The sequence below is a fragment of the Ambystoma mexicanum genome, chromosome 6p (assembly GCF_040938575.1).
Source record: "Ambystoma mexicanum isolate Mex_15411 chromosome 6p, UKY_AmexF1_1, whole genome shotgun sequence".
NCBI classification, from domain to species: Eukaryota; Metazoa; Chordata; class Amphibia; order Caudata; family Ambystomatidae; genus Ambystoma; species Ambystoma mexicanum.
In genome coordinates, this window is record NC_090935.1 from 383,282,131 (window position 1) to 383,302,037 (window position 19,907).

The 19,907-nt window shown below is 45.8% G+C and overlaps 1 protein-coding gene across 5 annotated transcripts in view; it reads left to right on the plus strand.

Annotated features, from left to right (window-relative positions):
• Nucleotides 1-19,907, plus strand: part of OSMR (oncostatin M receptor) — a 608,749-nt gene that overhangs the window by 347,955 nt on the left and 240,887 nt on the right. For all 5 annotated transcript variants that reach the window (XM_069627159.1, XM_069627158.1, XM_069627161.1 and 2 more), the window contains one exon: nucleotides 10,163-10,331. In XM_069627159.1, coding sequence (XP_069483260.1) covers nucleotides 10,163-10,331 — 169 coding nt within the window. The remainder of the gene's footprint in view (nucleotides 1-10,162; nucleotides 10,332-19,907) is intronic.

Below are 19,907 nucleotides of genomic sequence, written 5' to 3' on the forward strand. Positions count from 1 at the left end.
CACTTGTGTATACCGTTCTCCTTTCTTTGGGTAGTAGATTGACTGTAATGTCCTGGGCCCAGGGCACAGGGTCCAAGACATCGTTGCTGGGGGTACCCAGACAGCTCACCTCTTGTGAACCTCTCGCGCTGGCTCATAGTCCACGCGCCAGCCCCTGGGGTTGTGGGGACACCAACCACATCCAGTTGCAGGGGGTTACTCTGATGGGCCATGATCACACGGACCAAGACCATGGCCTGGGGGCACCCTAAGCCGTCAGAGCTAGAGTTGCCCAGCATGGCCTCCGGAGAACAGCTGCAGAGTTGCCCAGCAGGGGCTCTTTTAACCCAGGGTACAGGGAGTGTTGCCCAGCAGGGGCATTGTCATGGTGGAGGGCCCTGCAGGCAGGCCCTCTTCCTGCTACGCAGCACCAGCATTGCGCTGCTGAATGGACCACATCACAGTCATGAGTCAGTTGGCATCGACCGAGCCGGATGAGGCTTGTCCCTTTTATTTAGTAAGTCACATGGTCACAAACGTGTGATTAGCACAAGCCCTGGGAGGGAGTTCGTTCTGTAACAGGGGGTGGCAAACCACAGTCCTCCTTTTCCAGAGCAAACAAACAAATGGCAAGCATCACTGAACATCAAATCAATTAACAGTCACGAACAGTAACACTTGGAATCGAGTGTATATTGGAGCTCAGGTTGGCCCAATCACTACCTACAACATACTTTGGTAGTTTCAAACATAAAACATACACTGAGCATTGGTACACAGTTTAGGGTGACAGTCAGGGATGGTGGACTGCTGGTGACATGGACATTCCACATTTGAAAAAAAACCTTTATTAAATTGCGTGAGTGGAACTTATTCCACTAAATGACACTATTGTTAGCTCCTGGCACCATTTAAAACAGGGCCACAATATGCAGGAGCACAGCTTCACATCACGTTTTTTTTGTTACTTTATTGTTTTTGGTTTGTATAAACCTTTACAAAATTTCAATCAAGAATACAATAAAAATTACAAAAGTACAAATCGCATTGTATAAAAACAATAACAGACAAACATACACATTAATACACTTGAGTTCCAAATAGCAGATAAAACTTGAGTTACCAATAACAGATAAAACTTCTTGACAATACATTCTTGAAAATATTATCGAGCCAAAACATCACATACCAAAGTATTTAAAAGTTTCTTGAACAATGCATTACGACACTTAAACATAGCATAGACATATTCATACTAAATCACAAATGTCTCTCAAATATTCATTAATACGTATTTTTAAAACTGTAGTGTTACCATGAAGCATCTCATACCACAGATTAGCTCTATTCACGTTAGAGATATCATTTACAAACGCTGAGAAATATTCAATTCTGTGTTTCAGGAGTTTCAGACAAATCAATAGCAAGTGCTTTAACGATTCGATAACCCCGTTTACCTTACGGTGCCTACAGAATTTAGTTTCCACGTTATTTCTGTTTCTTATATTCTGAATTTCAAAAGTGTTCAAAACATTCAACCGAAATCTCATAGTCAAGTTACGAAAAACTCTATATGGGTATTTTTCTATGTATTTCTCGGGAGCCGGTTTCCACTTCCAGAAAGAAATTACTTGTGAGTACAGATGAGAATTTTAAGATCACCACATTATTTTCCAACCAATCCGATGCTTTTAACAATTCTTTGACCTTACCCGGATTCTTTATGAGAATCTCCATTGATAACCCTAAATCACATAAAATTTTGGCACATACTCTTTTAAGGTCAGACATGAATACACCTTCCAAATCTGTCCCCAAAAAATAATACAACTTGTTTATATCGGACACAAGACATTTACGTAGTAGCGATAACTTCTTCCAGTACATGATGCTCTTTAGGGAAGGCAGACCCAACTCATAATGTAAAATTTCCATTGGTATGCATTTCGGGATGTGGCTTAAAACCTTGCGCCACACTTGTGCTTCAATTATTTTCAAATAAGGTACCAATTCCTCTGAACAAAACTTAAGACCATAGGACAAATGTGGAATTGCTTTTGTAGGATAGAATAATATACATGGAATTAATGTAAATCTCCTGTATCTTCTCTCCAGTATTTTCATCTGATTGCAATAGCAGAGGCCTTTGACTTGAGATTGTTTCTTATGAAGCCAAGTGTATGTGTACTGGTATCAGTATAACCCAAATATTTCAACACAGATTGATTTTTTAACTTTACGTCACCACAAGACAGCGAAAAAGAGTCTTGTTTTATTTGGATTTATCAACAATTGTCTATCTTTAATGAAATCTTCAAATGCAGCTATCATTCTTTGCAAGCCAACCTTTGTCCCGTCAAATAAAAGAAAATCGTCTGCATACGCGATCCATTTTATTTTAATCCTACCTAGCTTTAGTGAGGCTAAACCACTAGAGTCCAGAATCGTTCCTGCTTTAGATACATAAAGGTTAAACAGAGTGGCTGCATCCCTGCCTTAAACCATTGTGTGTCTGAATTTGTTCAGATAGTAAACCTTTGGTATTGAGATGCACCCTCATTACTGTATTCGAGTATAGCGATATTATCAACTCTAATAAGCTTTTTTCAATGCCCAGATCATATAACGTCTTCCACAAGATATTCCTATCGACCATGTCGAACGCCATGGATAGGTCCATTGAGGCTAAGTATAGGGGTTGCTTACCTTTCACTCTAGCCTTACTCTGCAAGTTAGCTACAATTAACCCACCCACGTCTGTACCCATAGACTGTCTAAAGCCTATTTGTCTTATGTCCAATATGTTAACTTTTATCCATTTGTTTAGTTCCTCTAAGACAATTGCTGCAAATATTTTAGATTCTACTTCAGTCAACATAATATGTCAATAGTTCAATGGACTTAGACGATTGCCTTTTTTAAATATTAGTATGACGTGACATTTTCCAGGAGTTTGGGATTTTCTTCTCACTCATGACGACACTAAACATACATCTGAATAAGCCGGCCCACATTGCTACATTATGTTTCATTGTGACGTATGAAAGGTTGTTAGGACCTGGGGTAGTTGGTGCCTTAACCTTCTTTAGTTGTCTAGAAATATTCTTAACCGAGATGTTTAATGACCACACCTGATTGCTATTATATAGATCTGGAGAATGAGAATCAGGATACTTATACAGATTCTCAAAATGCTCAACCCATATGTTTTCAGCTATTGGATTCATTGTCAGCTGCAACTGAGTTACTTCAGTGCCATTAATAATAGACAATATGTTCCTGGTGTTACCACTCTCTATAGCGGAAAGCATAGCTTCTCCTTCTTTTTGTGCCATAATTGAATGGTGTGCCAGAAGCCAATTTCTAAAAGTTTGTTTACAGTGCTTAATTTTGCAATGTATTTCAACTAAGTTATAATTTAGCTTCTTTAAATTACGCACTTCTTTTCTTAATTGTGCCTTTCTCTCTTTTACTTCTATATCGAAGACATGGGCGCATGTTTTTGCAGAGGTTTGCGGATTGGGTTTCATAACGTTCGCTTTTTCTAACAGTTGAGAAACATAGGTCATAAAAACTTCCCCCGAATAAGTTACCAAATTTCCACTCTAGCGAATGAGATGTATAGTCATGAAACAACAGAGTATTTATCTTATCTATGTTGCGTGGAGTCCACTTTACCTTGGTGCCTGCAACATTGACTGTGACACTCGCCACACAGAAAGCCTCACCTTTCTTTTCTTTTAACCATGGGGATTTTGTTGGAATCATTGCATGATCACTTTCATAAAGACTATTCACTTTCAAGTTACACGAAACTTTCTGGAAGTGATTGCTCACAAATATGTAATCCAGAATTGAGTTGAGACCTCGTGCTTGCCATGTAGGAATAATATTATACATTGGCTGCATGCCCCAGCCAAGCATGAATTCCACCCATAAGCTCCCTCTGGATGCTTTATTAGATGCTCCCAAACTGTCAAAACCTGTTGATGCCAAAATCCATGATGCGTCGCTTTTATCCAAATTGCAATCCGCATTCAGATCTCCTGAAAGCAACAGTGCACCACCCGGATATATATCAAGCAATATATCAAGCAAGTCACTTATCTTTTGGTTTAGCAAGTCAAACAAGTATAAAAGCTGTTCATTTGTGTGTTTGGCAACATTCCAATAGATATTCATCAACATTATATCAATATTCCCACTTCTGTTAACAGTTTAAAAGTACCATGTATTGCACAATCCATCAGCAGCTGCTCAGTGACCATTATGATGTTGGTTTCTGACCGGTAAGCCAATGTGAGTCCGCCACTAGGACGACCAAGGGATCCCTTTTTCGCCTTCAAGTTTATTATTCCATAACCATCCCACAATAGATTACTGGTCGCCCAAGTCTCTTGTAATAACACATAATCATGCTCTTCCAACAGTTTTACAATTTTGGTATTGGCAATCAAATGAGAGCAACCCCTCGCATTCCATGATAAAAGGTTGTATGATGTTTTCTTGCTAAAGTGGATCCTTCACCGATTTTAATTTTTCTATGGATTCTCTTAGTGACAGAGCCAGCCATCTCTATTCCTGCATGTCAGACAATTGAGACCTAGCTTCAGTCATAGACACCATACCACCCTCCATACCAGCAGAGGCCTGTGACCCACTTGTTTTTGTTACCTAGTTTGCAATGTGCTTTGGGTAACCTTCGCTCTTGCTAGGAGCAGCCGTGTTAAATACTTCTTGAAATTCCATTACATCAAAACCTCTTTTTTGCAGAGCTCCAGCCTCCTTCAATATAAGAGCCCTCACCAGAGAGGAAGCTATTAATAGCCTGACATAGTCATATCTTTCGTTATGAATATAATCGACAAGCTGAATGTCTGCAGAGGTTATCAAACTCAGTTCCACAATATCACTAAATAGGTTTAGTAAATATTGCCTATTTAAGGATCTCAGGCCTCCTTCATCAAATACATAATAAATCACAAGGCTTGATCCTTTGGTAGGTCTAAGATTTTGTGTAGCGGTCCTCTTATCACCATTATCCCATATATTATAATCAGATGGTATATTATACTCCTGCCCTCCATATTGTTTTACAGATTCGCCTGTTATACCCTTATTTTGGAGCTAATTGATGGAGGCTGCGTCAGGCAATCTACTATTTAAGCTCTGACCACTTGTGTTATTCACACAACCTGTTTTGCTTTGAGAAAAACCTGCTAGGCTGGGTAGGAGTTGTTTAGCATCGTTAAGTTTTTGGTTCAAAATATTCTCAATATGTGTGCTGACTACTTCCCTTGTCAGCTGCTTATTCTTAACCACATTTTTGTCCTGCGCCTCAATAATATCCCTAATTGGGGATATAACTTTCCCGTGCTTTTTACCAGGTAGCGCAGTCCACGAGTCCTTAGGCTTTATACCAGACTTTTCTTTCTGCTGAGTATCCACAATGACGGTCCCACACAACGCTTACTTACCACATTTGTTTCCATTTATATGGTGCGTACTGTGTTCTAGATTTTGATCATCCAGGACCACAGGACACATGGAAACTACACACTCTGGGGCAATGGGCGTATTGGGTCTGGATGGAGCATCCGGATTCTTGAAAATATCAAATATGTCCTGGACCCCTCTTTCCAAAGCACGCAGGTTACTATCTATCCTGTCCGAAGTTTCTTTATTTTTCAAAACTTCTGACAACATAGAAGTGCCCTCAGTATATTCTGGATGTATAAAGCTACCTCTTTCGGCTAATGTTGATGCTACCGTTTTCCTGAGGGAGACAATGGGGGCCGGATCCTTAACATTGCTAATTACAAGGTCTTTAATTGCACTGACATTATCTTGTCTGTCTGACCATGCATCACTTATATCAAGAGTTCTCATAAATTTGCGAGACGATGTGAGACTAGGCTTTTTTTCTCTTTTTTTGGAAAATTTTTCAACAAATGTGCTATTCTCTTCGTCACTGATTAGGGTTACACCATCGGATTTTGTAACACCCGCGCTAGGGCCACTTAAAACTTTTTCTGAAATGTTATCCACAGCAATTCCAGGTGCTGTACTAATAACAGCCTTCGCCAAATTGGCGTCCAAGATAAGCTCGTTTATATTAACTTCCTCACTAACTTCTGATGGATTTTGCACGTGTTTAGCCTCGACCCAACTTTTAACATTTATTTCTGTAAGCAGCTCAGGTAAGGCTGTAAAGGCTAACACCAACTCATTGAGCAGTCTTGTATGTATTTTCAATTCAGTAAACATCAGGGAGTGAAGCTCTTATGCTGTGATAGGGCCAACAAAGAAATCTCTCCTGTGCCGAATATCGGGGGGGGGGGGGGGGTGTCTGCATAAAGGAAGCTCTCATTCACTTTGTTATTTTTGCAAACAAACTCCACTTCCTGACTCACAGCATGGGTGTTACCTTCCTCGGCAAACAATGATTGTGAGCTTTCAGACAGCTGAACATAATTAATCTCGGCCTCCAGGTCGTTTATCATTTTCTGCTCCAGCGAGCATTGCTGTGCACAATCCATCATCTCAACCTCTATGCTGGGTATGTCAGACAAGGGCACTGCAGCCGCACGAGCAACACTCATTCGTGTTGCCATGTGTGTCACAGACGCTGCCGCGGAGTATTGTTTTTTAGAGCTCATTGCTTGCTCATATGTTTATACTCAGACGATTTTACATTCAAGAACAGCGCTCGTCTGGAAATGCAGGAGTGATATAACGTTTGGGAGCAACACGAGTGCATACTTACCAAAAGCACAAATACAATGGAATACAGTCTAATGTCGCCCCTCGGTCCCGACAGACTCAACAGGCTACTTCCAAGGCCACTTCGAATGAGCGGGCGCGCGCGCGGCCGATTTTATAAAAAAAATACGATGTTGGGGCGTGGCCTAAGTAAGTAAAGGATATAACATTGATTTAGTGCCTTTACACAGTAATATTCGGTATTATTATGAGTCCTTGCATGGTATAATCGACAAGAAGTCCATGTGCAGTAAGGCAGCAGATCACTGGATGTTTCTTTTAGACTTCTCGCATCTCGGCCAGCAGGAGCAACAGACTCAACAGGCCACTTCCAAGGCCACTTCGCATGGGCATCACGTTTTAGCTGGGGTGCACTTTAAGCATGCCCCCAGTCTGCAGGCTCCCAACATTTATATGGATGGCTACTGAGTCCATTTTAAGCACTTGCAGGGCTGCAGAAGACCAGCCCCCTTACACTAGTACCTGTTCAGGACAGTTCAGTTCACAGTTCAGGGCTGGCAAAACCGCACCTCAGGGCACCAGGGGTCACATCGTCAGAGGCGTTGCTAGGGGGGCTGCGGGGGCTATAGCCCCAGGTCTTTTGGTTCTAGGCCCGGATAGAAGCTCACGGGTTCCAACCAAAAAGGCTAGATAGCCCCCAGTCCCGACAGTCCCACAATTAGCGTAGCCCTGTATCTTTTCCAGACCTAGCAACACCCCTGCACATCAACCTAGCCTGTAGATTGGGGGGGCGGGGCGGCAGTGGCAGGGTACTGGTGGCGGGGTGACACGCCACTCGTCTTCCTCTTTCACGCAGGACTGCTGGCAGGATTCTGCTGATAGCAGAGGGCGCTCAAGCACTTGCAAGAGCTGTAGCCCTCTTGGCTCTTTCCCTTCTCCTTTCCATTTTCCTCCAGGGCAGGTACCGCTACCTGGGCCAGGGATGGCGTGAGGCCTGCTACTGTATGGTGAGCATGGGCAGCCACGCACTTTCTTTTAATGTACATGGCATTGCTTCCACCTGCAGCCAGCACCCCTTTCATTTGCAATCAGCTCATACCCAGAGCACACACCATTTTTATTTTTCCAATCTCAGACAACCTGAATTATTAGCGGTCTAAACAAACGATGGCATTCCGTTACCCATAGCTAAAACCGGATCGTGCCTAACACATGGACCTCATTTAGGGCTCGTGACTGCGACCCCTGAGGTCTCCCTTGCTACCCCTGTGGCTCCCTTGCTGCCCCTCAAATAAAAGCAAATTTAAAAAAAGGCTTGTGGGCTCTGGCCAGCAGAATGTGGCTCTTTGTTTCTGGGGTGGCTGGTTCTCTGATGGCTATAGCCGAAAGATAGCTCACTGGGTTGAGCGCTCGCTGCTGCACTGCGTGTGTGATCTGCAGGTTGCAGGTTCAACTCCCAGCAAGGGCAACTCAGCCTTTCATCCTGCTGAGGTTGATAAATGAGTACCATCACAGGTTGGGTGATATTGTATATATATTTGTTCTATATGAAGCACTTAAGAGTAAGTGCTATATAATAACACATCACTATCGTTTGGCCTTGGACGTCTGCTTTCATTCAGTGATTTGTTAATATGGGCCTATATACACTGATATTAACAATACATATTGTGATCCATTCTTGTATGAAATGTATATCACTTTACAGTGATATCGTAACCGTATTTTTCGTAGTGTACTTAGAAACAATGGTATGTGATGCAACTTCCTGTTTTGTCGTGGGGTAGAAGGTTGTGTTCCATCACTTCCCATTAAGTCACTTCTGTGTGGGGTCAAATGACATCACTTCCTGTGATGTCATCAGAGATCAAGGGTCGTGTGATGTCACTTCCACTGCCCCAGGCTTTTTGGTGAAATGACGCCCCTGCACTTGTTAGACAACGTTGGATACGCCTCTGTCTGTTCACCACACACAGTGATAGAAGTGTACCAAAAAAGTAGTGGAACTGTGACTCCAACGAGGGACCAAGTAGGAAGGAAGGAAACATGCAACACATTGGGCCTCATTACACGGAAGGCGGTGAGCCATGGCGCTATTAGCGCCATGGCTCATGCCGGTAAAATACCGGCACCGCCTTGGCGGAAAGGGGATTTACCGCCCCATTCCAAGGTTGGAGGGGCGGTAAATCCCCCTTCCGCCATTTCCCTTCCCCATTCCCATTTCTGCCCCATAGGGCTCTATGGGAATGGGGAAGGCGCTAATTACAGCACCGCAATTTTGCGGTGCCGTAATTAGCTCCGAGGTCCCTTAGCAGGTTGGTTTTTAACGCCTGCAAAAAGCAGGCGTTAAAGCACCAACCCGCTAAGGGACCTCGTAGTAAGGCGGTAATGGTTAACGGTCACCGTTACCATTAACGGTGGCCATTAACCATTACCGCCCTCCGTGTAATGAGGCCCATTATTTTTAAGGGTTGCAGTTTTGCTGGTTGACAGCCAATTGAGTTAACACAGATTTCAGTTTAGCTGTAGCTGATGCCTGGTGGTAAAATAGAAAAGTTTGCTTTAACTTCACAAAGAACAGTACAGGAATGGTGAAAATGTTTGAAAAAAGTAGAGGGGTTAGCAGTAAAAAATAAAAGTAGTGGAACACTGCTCCCGACCGTTCCCACTCACTTCGACCACTGACCACACACAGGTCTGGCTATGGTTACATCATAATAAGGACTAGACGTTCTGTATAAAGGTTAGATGCATTATTGGTGAATAATGTGAAAAGATGTATGTAATCTAGCTGATACAAATGTGTCGTGTAGGATGGCCCTGATTAGTACCCGCATCAGCCCGAGCCTTCCCCCTCTCCATCTGGCGACTGCTTTCTCCCACCTCAGAAAACCCTGGAAGCTTTGCGCGGTGAACCTAATCACGAGGGGAGGCTGCTGATGCAGCTTTCCGCTATGGTATGGTATTTTACAGGGGATTAATAAAATCACCTCAAAAGACCGCCGGTGTATTAGACTGTAGCAGTACAGATCTTCAGGCCAGTTCTATGTGATGTCTTTGAATTGTTTTGATCAAATTAAATATCATTTCATATTTGTACAGCAGATATATGCGGGAGGACACCCCACCCCACCCCACCACAGCCCCCCCTTAACTACTCTACGTTAATTATTCACCTTAACCCATCCCCACATATATTTGCAGAAAAATCCGTTGTATCAAAGTTTGATGATTTCTACTTCGAAGATATCTACTGCGGCAAAAAGTCCCTACCCCGTTTCGGGCCTATTGCGGCCCATAGAGGTGAATGGATAATCTAGAATTCCGCAGTCAACTCCATGTAAACATTCTTCTCTATACACCATAATTTGAAAATAAAGCACTGTTTCTACTACTGCGTGTTGACTAGGACATGTTTGTAAGGTTGGGAATGACTACTATTTGTCCTTCAACTTTACAGTACAATATTACGACCAGCGGATTGGCGCCAAATGAGCTGTATACCACTGACATAAAGAGGCTGCACCCATACACCAATTACACCATGAGGATACGCTGTGGCACAGCGGCGCAATTCTGGAAGTGGAGCGACTGGAGTGAGAAGCTATCGTTGAGAACAGGAGAAGCTGGTAAGTTGTGTTGGACATGGTAAGTCCTGGGGCATGTAAGAACACTTGGCCCTTCCCATCTATACCTATGGACCTGGCTTGTCATAGGGCACGCGCAAGATCGGGTTCAGTTGGCTCCTCTTTCGTGCAAATATAACGTGTAGAAAAGACTGCCTTCAGCAAAAGCACTTCTAGGCTGATTAGTAGGGTGTCTGAATGCCTTCCTGAGCAGTAGAGTATCATTAAACATTGTTCAAGAGATTTTGATTATTGTTCACTTTTCTTTTAAGAATCATTTCATCTTGAAAGTACAAAACATTTTGTATTAAACATGTAAAAGGGAGGTTATTGGTCGAGGAGAGAGGGACAATAGCCAGTTCATTTAGATGCCGGTCAACCCCAGGGACAGCCTCGGTGACCGTGGGCCACTGCAGTAAATTTTAATGAATTCTTGGCTCAGGCGTTTAAAAGGCTTGGAATGATATGAAGTTTATTTATTACCCAGAGGTTTCTAAGCGTGGAACCAGCGATCGAACATGTGATGCTCGTGATGTCTTGCTTCCAAGGTGAGCACGCTGCCCCTGTGCTATCCCTCCGAGACAATCGCGTGAACTGCCTGGAATTGCATGCCTTTTTCTTTCCCAGCCAGAAAATGATCAGGTCGATGGCAGCCGGTACGGGCAAGGTGGACATCATTCAAATAAATGCCCTTATTCCACCTGTTTTAGCAGTGGTAAGAAGCAGAGGTGAGTCTATAGGGATTCAAGACTCTCCACCTGCATCAAAGTCAGATGTGAGCAGATATGCTGTTGGTTTTCCCTCACGGAGCGGGTAAATGCTTGGAGCATGATTCCAGCTCCGTGGCCCTGTTCATGAGGGGATAAATGACAGAAATTACAGTGATCGGAGAAAAAACGCATAGAGCTTATGGCTGTGGGCTTTTACTAATCGACGCCATTTTACAGCCTAGTCAAAATGAGGCTGTAAGGAGAGCTGGTTTAACGTCTCCATAAGGCAATCCACTCCTTCAAACCGTCATAGTGCTCCATGGTGTCCCAAAAGACCAAGGAAATGAGGGGGCACAATAAATGAGTATGTAGCCTGTACTACTGGCCAACTCCACTTCATCACATTGTGCTTTCATGTCAGGGGGTCATAGGGTCTATGAACCCTGATAATGGAATGTATCTACAGGGGAGAGTATGAGTGGGTTGCTGTCCTTTGGACCCTGTGGTCACCCAGGTCTCAAAACCCTGTTGAGTCTCATGAAATATGCGAACAGGAGAAGAGGTTTGTATCATCTCAGGTGTACTGCTTGAGAAACCCTCAGGGCTGATTCTGCTGTTGGGGTCACCCATTGTCAGGGCTATAATTGAGTGTCCTCTTATGAGACAAAGGGACTTGTCCCCCAGTCTGGGTAAGGCCCCAATCACTACACTCAGTCCATGCTGCCCAGGCTCTTTTTATGCTTGTGTGTCAATCCCTGCTCATTCGCACTATCATCTGGGTGTTTACCAGCTGGACATAACCCCCTTTTCAAGTCATAGCTGTTCTTGCATGTCACCTTCCACCTAGCTCGTCTTGGTCTTCCTACTTTATCTAAGAAAACCCGAAGTTGTTTGAGCGGATATGAGTAGGTGTTGTATCAGCATGCGAAGCCTAAGGTCTTGGGTCCCATGCAGAAATTCACATATACTGAAATATCCGCCCATTGGAATGTTTCCGTGCCAAATATGTCGCTGGTATGGAAATGCCTCCATGTTAAAATGATCCATGATGCGTTCAGTGCTGATATTTTCCCGAAACTCCATCTGTTTTTTCAATATGTTTCCCTTTACTCTACCCTTGCCCCTTCTGTTGTTTGTCTTTTCTAACATCCATCCATGGACATTTGGTGGTTGTGGCGAAATGACTGCTGCTCTACAGGAGTACAGGGACGAGCAGTGGCTAAACCACCTACTCGGCCCCAAACTACCACCTAACCAGCAGTGATCTTAACCATCAAGGTAAAACCGGCACAGCCAGATGGGAAAACCTCCTTTTCCTTTTGTGGTGACGTGGGATGTGGCTGTACTCTCTGTAGGGGTGTGAGGTAATAACAGTAGCAACCCAAGCACCGGTAGTACAAAAAGGCAAAATAAAAACATGCCCCATCAATGTCCTATACAAATGTATACTTTAATTAAACAAAACCATTTCAATCAACTAACTAAAAACAATAGCTAACCCCTCCCCTGAAAAGAAAGCACATAAAATGCAAGAAGGCTAGTGTAGTATGGCACTCTGGGGTAAAAGGACCTCTGGGGTAAAAGGACCAGAATAATCAAACGTGAAATTGCAGCACTGTCACTGTACAAAAAGGACAGGTCTTGAAGCTCAGTGTCAACGTGTTCACCTTGGAAGCAAGACGACACCAAGAAACACAGGTCCGATCCCAGGGTCAACGCTTAGAAACCTCTGGGTATTTAAGCACGTTAGAAATACGCAACTAAGACAAAAAAAACAATTCCTATAACAGCGCCTCGATGCCTGCAGGCTGTGTGAGCGCTTTAAAAATGCAAATAAATAAAAAATAAAATAACAAGGTGGCTTAAAAGTCACTATGGTCCCGGAAAGTCAACCAGGGGAAAAGGGTCTATTAACAGCACCTTCTTCTTCTCCTAGGTGGCTCCACAGTGTCAAGCTGGGCTTCTTGGTGCTTCAGCTGCAGTTGAGCCAAAGTTGAGGTGGTTTGAGTCATAAAAGGAAAGCTCTCAAAGGGTCAAAACAGTGAGACCATGTTGTCGAAGACGAGTCAACTATGAGATGATGGCTTCTGCTTGGTCAAGTCCGCATTCTCAATAGGCAGTTCAGTGGCTTCCAGCAAGTCGAGTCAGCGTTCAAGTTGGTTGCTCCCATAAAGGTTGAGCCTGTATTTGTGTTGCTCGAGAGGATCTGCACAAAAGGGTGAAGCTGGCGCCTGGATGGCTTGAAATGCAGCAAGCAGTTGGAAATTTGCGTTAAGTGGCAAAAGCAACACCCTGTGTTTTGGTTTCGCCCGAAAGGCATTGAGTACTGTTGAAGCAGCTGGATGGTTTAAAGTTATCAATCAGGATTCCAGCTGCCCACAGGTTTGCTTCAAGTCTTACTCTGTGGGCTCCAGTACATGATATGCCCTTGTGCTGCACTCCCAGTTCAGGGAGTTTGGCTGCCACCTTCAGCGGGTCCTTCACTTTCACCTTGTGAGAAGCCTGGATCCAGTGCAGTTGGGAGAGTGGCAGGCCTTGGTTCACAGCAGTTCACCACCACTGTTCCCTGGGGATGGTTAGGGAGCACGATGTTCCTCTCTGTCTTTACCTCGATGGCAGGCGACTATGGAATGCACTGCACTCCCAAAAGAGCTCTAAATGTGTATTTCTTTTTCACCCTGGTGCCCAAAGGTGAATGAAAGGAGTGCAGGATTTGTCTAGATCAAACCTGCTGTAAGGAGTCCAATGCTGTTGTAATAAGTGATCTTTGCCTTCTAAAACCATCAGAGAGCCTTGCCCTGCTGTAAATGGCGGAACAGGAATTAAGAAAGCCAAGATGAAAATCCAAGATGGTGAAACCCCTCTTCAGGCCTACCTTACCTCTCTGACTACTCTAACTCGGCCTCTTTCCCATGCCAGCTGACTTAAAAAGGAACTCTGGTGTGCACCTACCTGGTGTGAGGCTGGCTTTGCTATGTCAGTGTTGCCTTTGAAGTCCCATTCCCTGGAGAACCCCTGGGGGATGATTCTGTGCCCTGTGGTGGTGGGGTGCCCTTCCTGCTGGAGAATTCAAAGAAGGCAACATCCTGATTATTGTTTTATGTGTTGGTAGTACAGTTGACTAGCCATGAAGACGCATTGCCCTGACAAAGCTGGGCCTGGGCTCAGAGTAGGGCCTCAGCTGATATCAAATGTCATGTGGCTTTCATAATTATCAGTCACCATACCACAACCAGTCATGGATTATATTTAGAGATTTATAGATTACCCTGCCATCAGACTGGTTAAAGCACACAATTATAATTTAGATCAAAGGTGCAGGAGATAAAATGCTCACTCACCTCTTTGGAGACTTGTGTTCCAGCAGCTGTCAGGAAGGGACATGTGACATTTTTTACCTGTTCTTTGCCACTATATCAAGAGCTGGAGATATCAGTGGACTAGTGCAGCAAAGGCACATGGATGCACAATGCTCTTGGCATGGAGCTTTTAAGGAAAGGGTGTCTATATAGCAAGCCTTCCCTCCAGAAACCGATTTATTTGCATCATTTATTCATTAATACAAATTTTAAAAAGTCACACCTTTGCAGATGGCAATCCATCACAGTGCTATATACCAATTCTGGTTATAGGCTCAGCGCTGTCTGCCCTCAAGCCATCGACAATGCATCAAAATACCTATGAATCGATTCCAAGATGGCGGCTGAGCCGATCAGACATGCATGAGCGGTGCTCCGTCTGCCAGCTCGGGACTGCGACATCAAGAAAGACAATAAAGCACGCAGTGGGCCCCAGGGGAGAGCGGAATCTGGTGGTCACAACGGGGGAGGATAAGGCGCCCGGAAAGCGGGAGCTACCATATTGTGAGACCCGCTCCCATAGACAACCGGAGCGAGCACCAGCGAGCGGCCCAGCACCCGGATGGAGAGGTGGAAAAGGGAGGTCCTCTCCCCTCAAGATACGAGCTACCCCACAGAAGAGCTGGATCCCCCATAAGCTGCGCCTGGCAAGACGGAAAGCAGCTTCAGTGGGGAAATTGCCCAGCTGTATGACCAGAAGCCCCACTACTCGCAGGCTCAGAGAAGTATCGGCTACCGGGCGAGCAGAGAGGTCACCTGGGATCCCGATCAGCCACAGGAGAGAAGGAGACCGCTCCACAGGCCGCGCACCGTATGCAATGGCGGAGGGCCCTGGGGGGGAGTGAAACCAGACAGCACCACTGCAGGCAACGGAGAGCGGAGCAGAGACACGGAGGCGGTCTCCCCCCACCGGCGCCCCACCAGCTTCCACGCAGAGGCCCGCAGCAGACGTCGGAAGGAATCCGGAGGTGGCCCAGCAGGCAGAACCGCAGAAGCAGCACAGAGGGAGTGTGCGCCCACCCATCGGCTCGTAAGGGCCCATGAAACACCACTATGAGGGACAGGAGAGGTGAGGAGAAGCAGGGGGGAATTTCCATATCAACTCCGCCACACCCCAGGGGCATACACAGGGAGCCCGGGGGGATGCCCCCCCTCACATCTTAAGCAACAGGGACAATTGAAGATAGCCCCCGGGGCGACAAGAAAGCAAAGCCTGACGAGCCCAAGCTCCAGCTGACAGCCGGCGGGGGGCGGGGAGCGGATTCATCCCGGCCCTCAAAATTACGGGGAGGGATCTCAAAGTAACTCCCCAGACTCAATCTAAATCCCACTACTCATCCCATACAAGCAATCAGCGCCACATCCAGAAGGCACGCCGGGGGAGGGGGGATCCTCCACCCCAAAAACAGATCCAGAGGAGCTCAGCTTCGCCCAACAGCCCCACGCAGGGGACAAGAAGCCCCCACCAAATTCGGAGAAGTTGGGTGGCGAGGACAGAAAAGGGAACAACCACCAGGGGGCCTACATTCCCAAGTACCTCCAAGCCAGAGGCAGTTACCCCACGCAGACCCTAACACCACAGGAAGGCCGCAGCAAAACCACCCTTGGGAACAACATAAGAGAAGGGGAGCTCACCGCTTCACCGCAGAACAGGAAGTGGCCATAATTGCGCTTCGAGGAACCATCAAACATATAACCCAAGAACACACCGGAGAAGCCCACATGTCCAAATCCAGGTACAGACAAGCACAAGCCACGTCCACCAAGTTGAAACCAGACCAGAACTTGGACCGCCTCTGGGGCACGAACACCCCGACAAACCAGAAAACGGCACACAGCGAGAAAGAGGACAGAGTCCGTGGGGAGGAAGATAACACAGACATGACCACTAAAGAAGACATGAAGGAATGGTTCAAAGAATTCCAAGAACAATTCATGACCTCCATGCACACCCAATTCGAGACCATGAAGGGAGAAATGAAACAGGTAATCCAGGAACTGAAATTAGACATTGGGAACCTAGAGGAACAAACGGACATCCTGGAGGAGACCGTTCAAACCTGTATGAAGAAATGCAAAAGTTTGCGGAAGTGCAGGAGCGATTAGCGAGACTCTCCTCCCAAGACTTGGAATCCCAATGCGAAGATTTAGAAAACCAGTCACGCAGATCTAATATCCGAATAAAAAATATGGCAGAGACAGTCGAAGACAAGGACCTCAAACAAGCAGTCCAGCAGGTCTTTCGAGATATCCTAGAAGAGGAGGATGAAACAGTAATCCAGATCGACAGGATACACAGAGTAGGCCCACGCCGTAATGGAGAACCCGTTGCCCGCCCCAGAGACGTCCTGATAGCGAAGGCATCATACCCACAAATAGAACAGGTCCTAAGGAAAGCTTGAACGATGGACCATATCAGAATGAATGGATCAGAGATACAACTCTATCAAGATCTGGCACAATCCACCCTCCAAAAATGCAGAGAGATGTCACAAATAACAAAAGAACTGACCGCAAAGCAAATACGATATAAATGGACGTTCCCCTTCGGACTTTTATTCGTGTGGGAAGGGAAACAATGAGCGAGGAAGGAGAGCAGACCATGAATATGCAAGTGAAGGAGGGATCCCAGACCAACGGCAGGGAACCACTCCAAGGTAAAAGGGCCCCAAGAGGCTGGACTACAGTGAATGCAAAAGCGAGATGCGCCACGGAATCAACACATAAATAATGGCCACAACCACCGAGAAGACGAAGAAGAATGACCACCAGTCCTCCATCAAAACTGTACCAATCAAGAGGCAACCACAAGTAACATTCAGCTGCAGTGAGTTGGGACTGCACTGGAATCCATAGACACTTTTAGTGAGGTTTAGGACCCCTCAAGTAATTGTTACCCGTGAGATGGAGAGGGCATGGCGCGAGGGGCAATACACCCAAGCGATCATAGGGCCCAGAACCCTCCTCAGGGAAGTTCTAAGGGATGAGAAGGGGTCGTGGGGGTGGGGGGTCGTGGGGGTGGAAGTTGGGGACTATAACAGGGGAAGGGCACTTTAAGAGGCAATGACAAGGAGCGGACACAACAAGGGAAAGGGAAACCCACCGGCACGCAGCGGAAAATCCACGACATTCAAACCAAGGTATTCCACATGACTCAGAAGAACACACCACAGGATGGGGCTGCAAATTCTAACACATAACATCAGAGGACTAAATTCCCCAGTCAAAAGGAAAAAAGTCAAGCACCAACTACGACAGGGAAAGTACAATATAATTATGCTACAAGAGACTCATATTCGGAAAAGGGATAAGGGGAAAATCCGACTGAAAGGCTACAACAGGATAATACATGCAAACGATGGGGGAGGGAATGGGGTGTTGATAGTGTTCGCCGACTCCCTCAATGTCCAAATTCGAGAAACCTTGGAAGACAAGCAAGGGAGATTTCTGGCAGCAAAAATACAAATAGACAACCGCCCATTGACTCTCGCAACGGTATACGCCCCCAATACGGCCCAAGATGGGTTCTTGAAAGACACACTGCACAAACTAGAAACCTTCTCACAAGAGGAGATGATCCTGGCCGGGGACTTCAACGTGGCCTCGAAACCAGGAGAAGACAGATCGAACCCCAACCACCCACATCAAGACTCCCCGACGCAATTGCTAAGAAACACCATGCAAAACCTAGCGTTGGTGGATGTCTGGCGGAAAATGAGAGGCCAGACACCGGGTTATACCTATCACTCCCACGACACTAGCTCCAGAATAGACTATATTTGGGCATCGGTGAGCATCCTAGGGGAGATTCAGGAGGTAGAGATGGGCCCCATATCAATATCAGACCACTCCCCCATCTGGATCTCGCTACCGGCCGTCCGCAAACAATCCGGCTTATGGCGATGGGCCCTCCCCAGAGAAGTCATGCAAGACCCAGTGATGGGGGAATCAATCAGAAGCTACATAGAAGAGTACTTCGACCAAAACAATACCCCTGAGGTTACCAAGGCCACTATCTGGGAAGCCTTCTAGGCGGTCATTAGAGGTCACTGAATCGCTCTAAAAGCTCAGAAAGATAGACAATCCCGAAAATGGGAAGAGGAGCTTGAAAACAACCTAGCGAAGATAAGGGATGAAATGACAAATAAGCAAACCCAGTAACTAAAGAGAGCCTATAGACATATACAAGGACAGCTGGAGGCAATCCAAACAAAGAGGGCAGAGAACCAATTACAAAAACAAAGAGGTGATGACTGGAAGGTTTAGAATGAATTTTAACCACTAGCATTGCTCTGGGCAACCCTCCAGACCACCGTTCTTCGCCTGCTAAGCCATTACAGAAGGGGAAAGACCATATGCAAATCAGGCTTGGCCCCACCCCAAAAGGGCCAGTCCAGCCCGAACTGCTAGGCCACATACCTTCTGCACGAGACCACAAGCATCCCCAAACATGTTTCACCCTTGTTGGGGCTCATCAGTGAGGACTAGCTTGGGTCTCTAGGCCCAGCATGCACGGGACCGACGTCTGGGCATACACGTCCCACTCGGGGTGACAAAGCAAAAACAAAGAGGTGATGGCTGGAAGGTTTAGAATGAATCTTAACCACTGGCATTGCTCTGGGCAATCCTCCAGACCACCGTTCTTCGCCTGCTAAGCCATTACAGAAGGGGAAAGACCATTTGCAAATCAGGCTTGGCCTCACCCCAAAAGGGGCAGTCCAGCCCGAACTGCTAGGCCACATACCTTTTGCACGAGACCACAAGCATCCCCAAACATGTTTCGCCCTTGTTGGGGCTCATCAGTGAGGACCAATTACTCCACTTGAAACACTGGTATGCCATGAAAGCCAACAAAGCTGACAAACTGCTGGCGAGACAGCTGAAGAGCAAAGGCAACCAGTACAGGCGCTAAGAGACAGCGCAGACCAAGTGATAACACAATCGAAAGCCATAAAAGACATCTTTAGAGATTATTACCAAGATCTATACTCTCGGATAATCCAATACCGATAGACCAAATAAACTATTTAAAAGAAATGATCTCCCAACCATGACACCAGAGGAGAAAATAACACTCAATGCACAGATAACGGTAGAGGAAGTTGCAAAGGCGATGAAAGATCTGCCAAAAAATAAAGCTCCGGGCCCAGATGGTTACACAGCCACCTTTTACAAAGCCTACGAGAGAACCCTAAGCCCGTTCCTTGCCGAACTATTCAATACCTTCAAGGGCACCGCAAACATCACAAACTCGATGAATGAGGCAAAAATATTGGTTTTCCATAAGAAAGGGAAGGACCCAGAGTCACCAGGCTCACACCGTCCCATAGCGCTCATAAACCTGGACGCCAAACTATACACCAAAATTCTAGCCAATAGACTCACCCCCCCTGCTCACCAAACTGATACACCAGGACCAATCAGGATTTATCCCCAACAGAACAACACACGACAACATCAGAAGAGTCACCCACCTGATCGAGAAAGTCGGGATCACAAACACCCCTGCC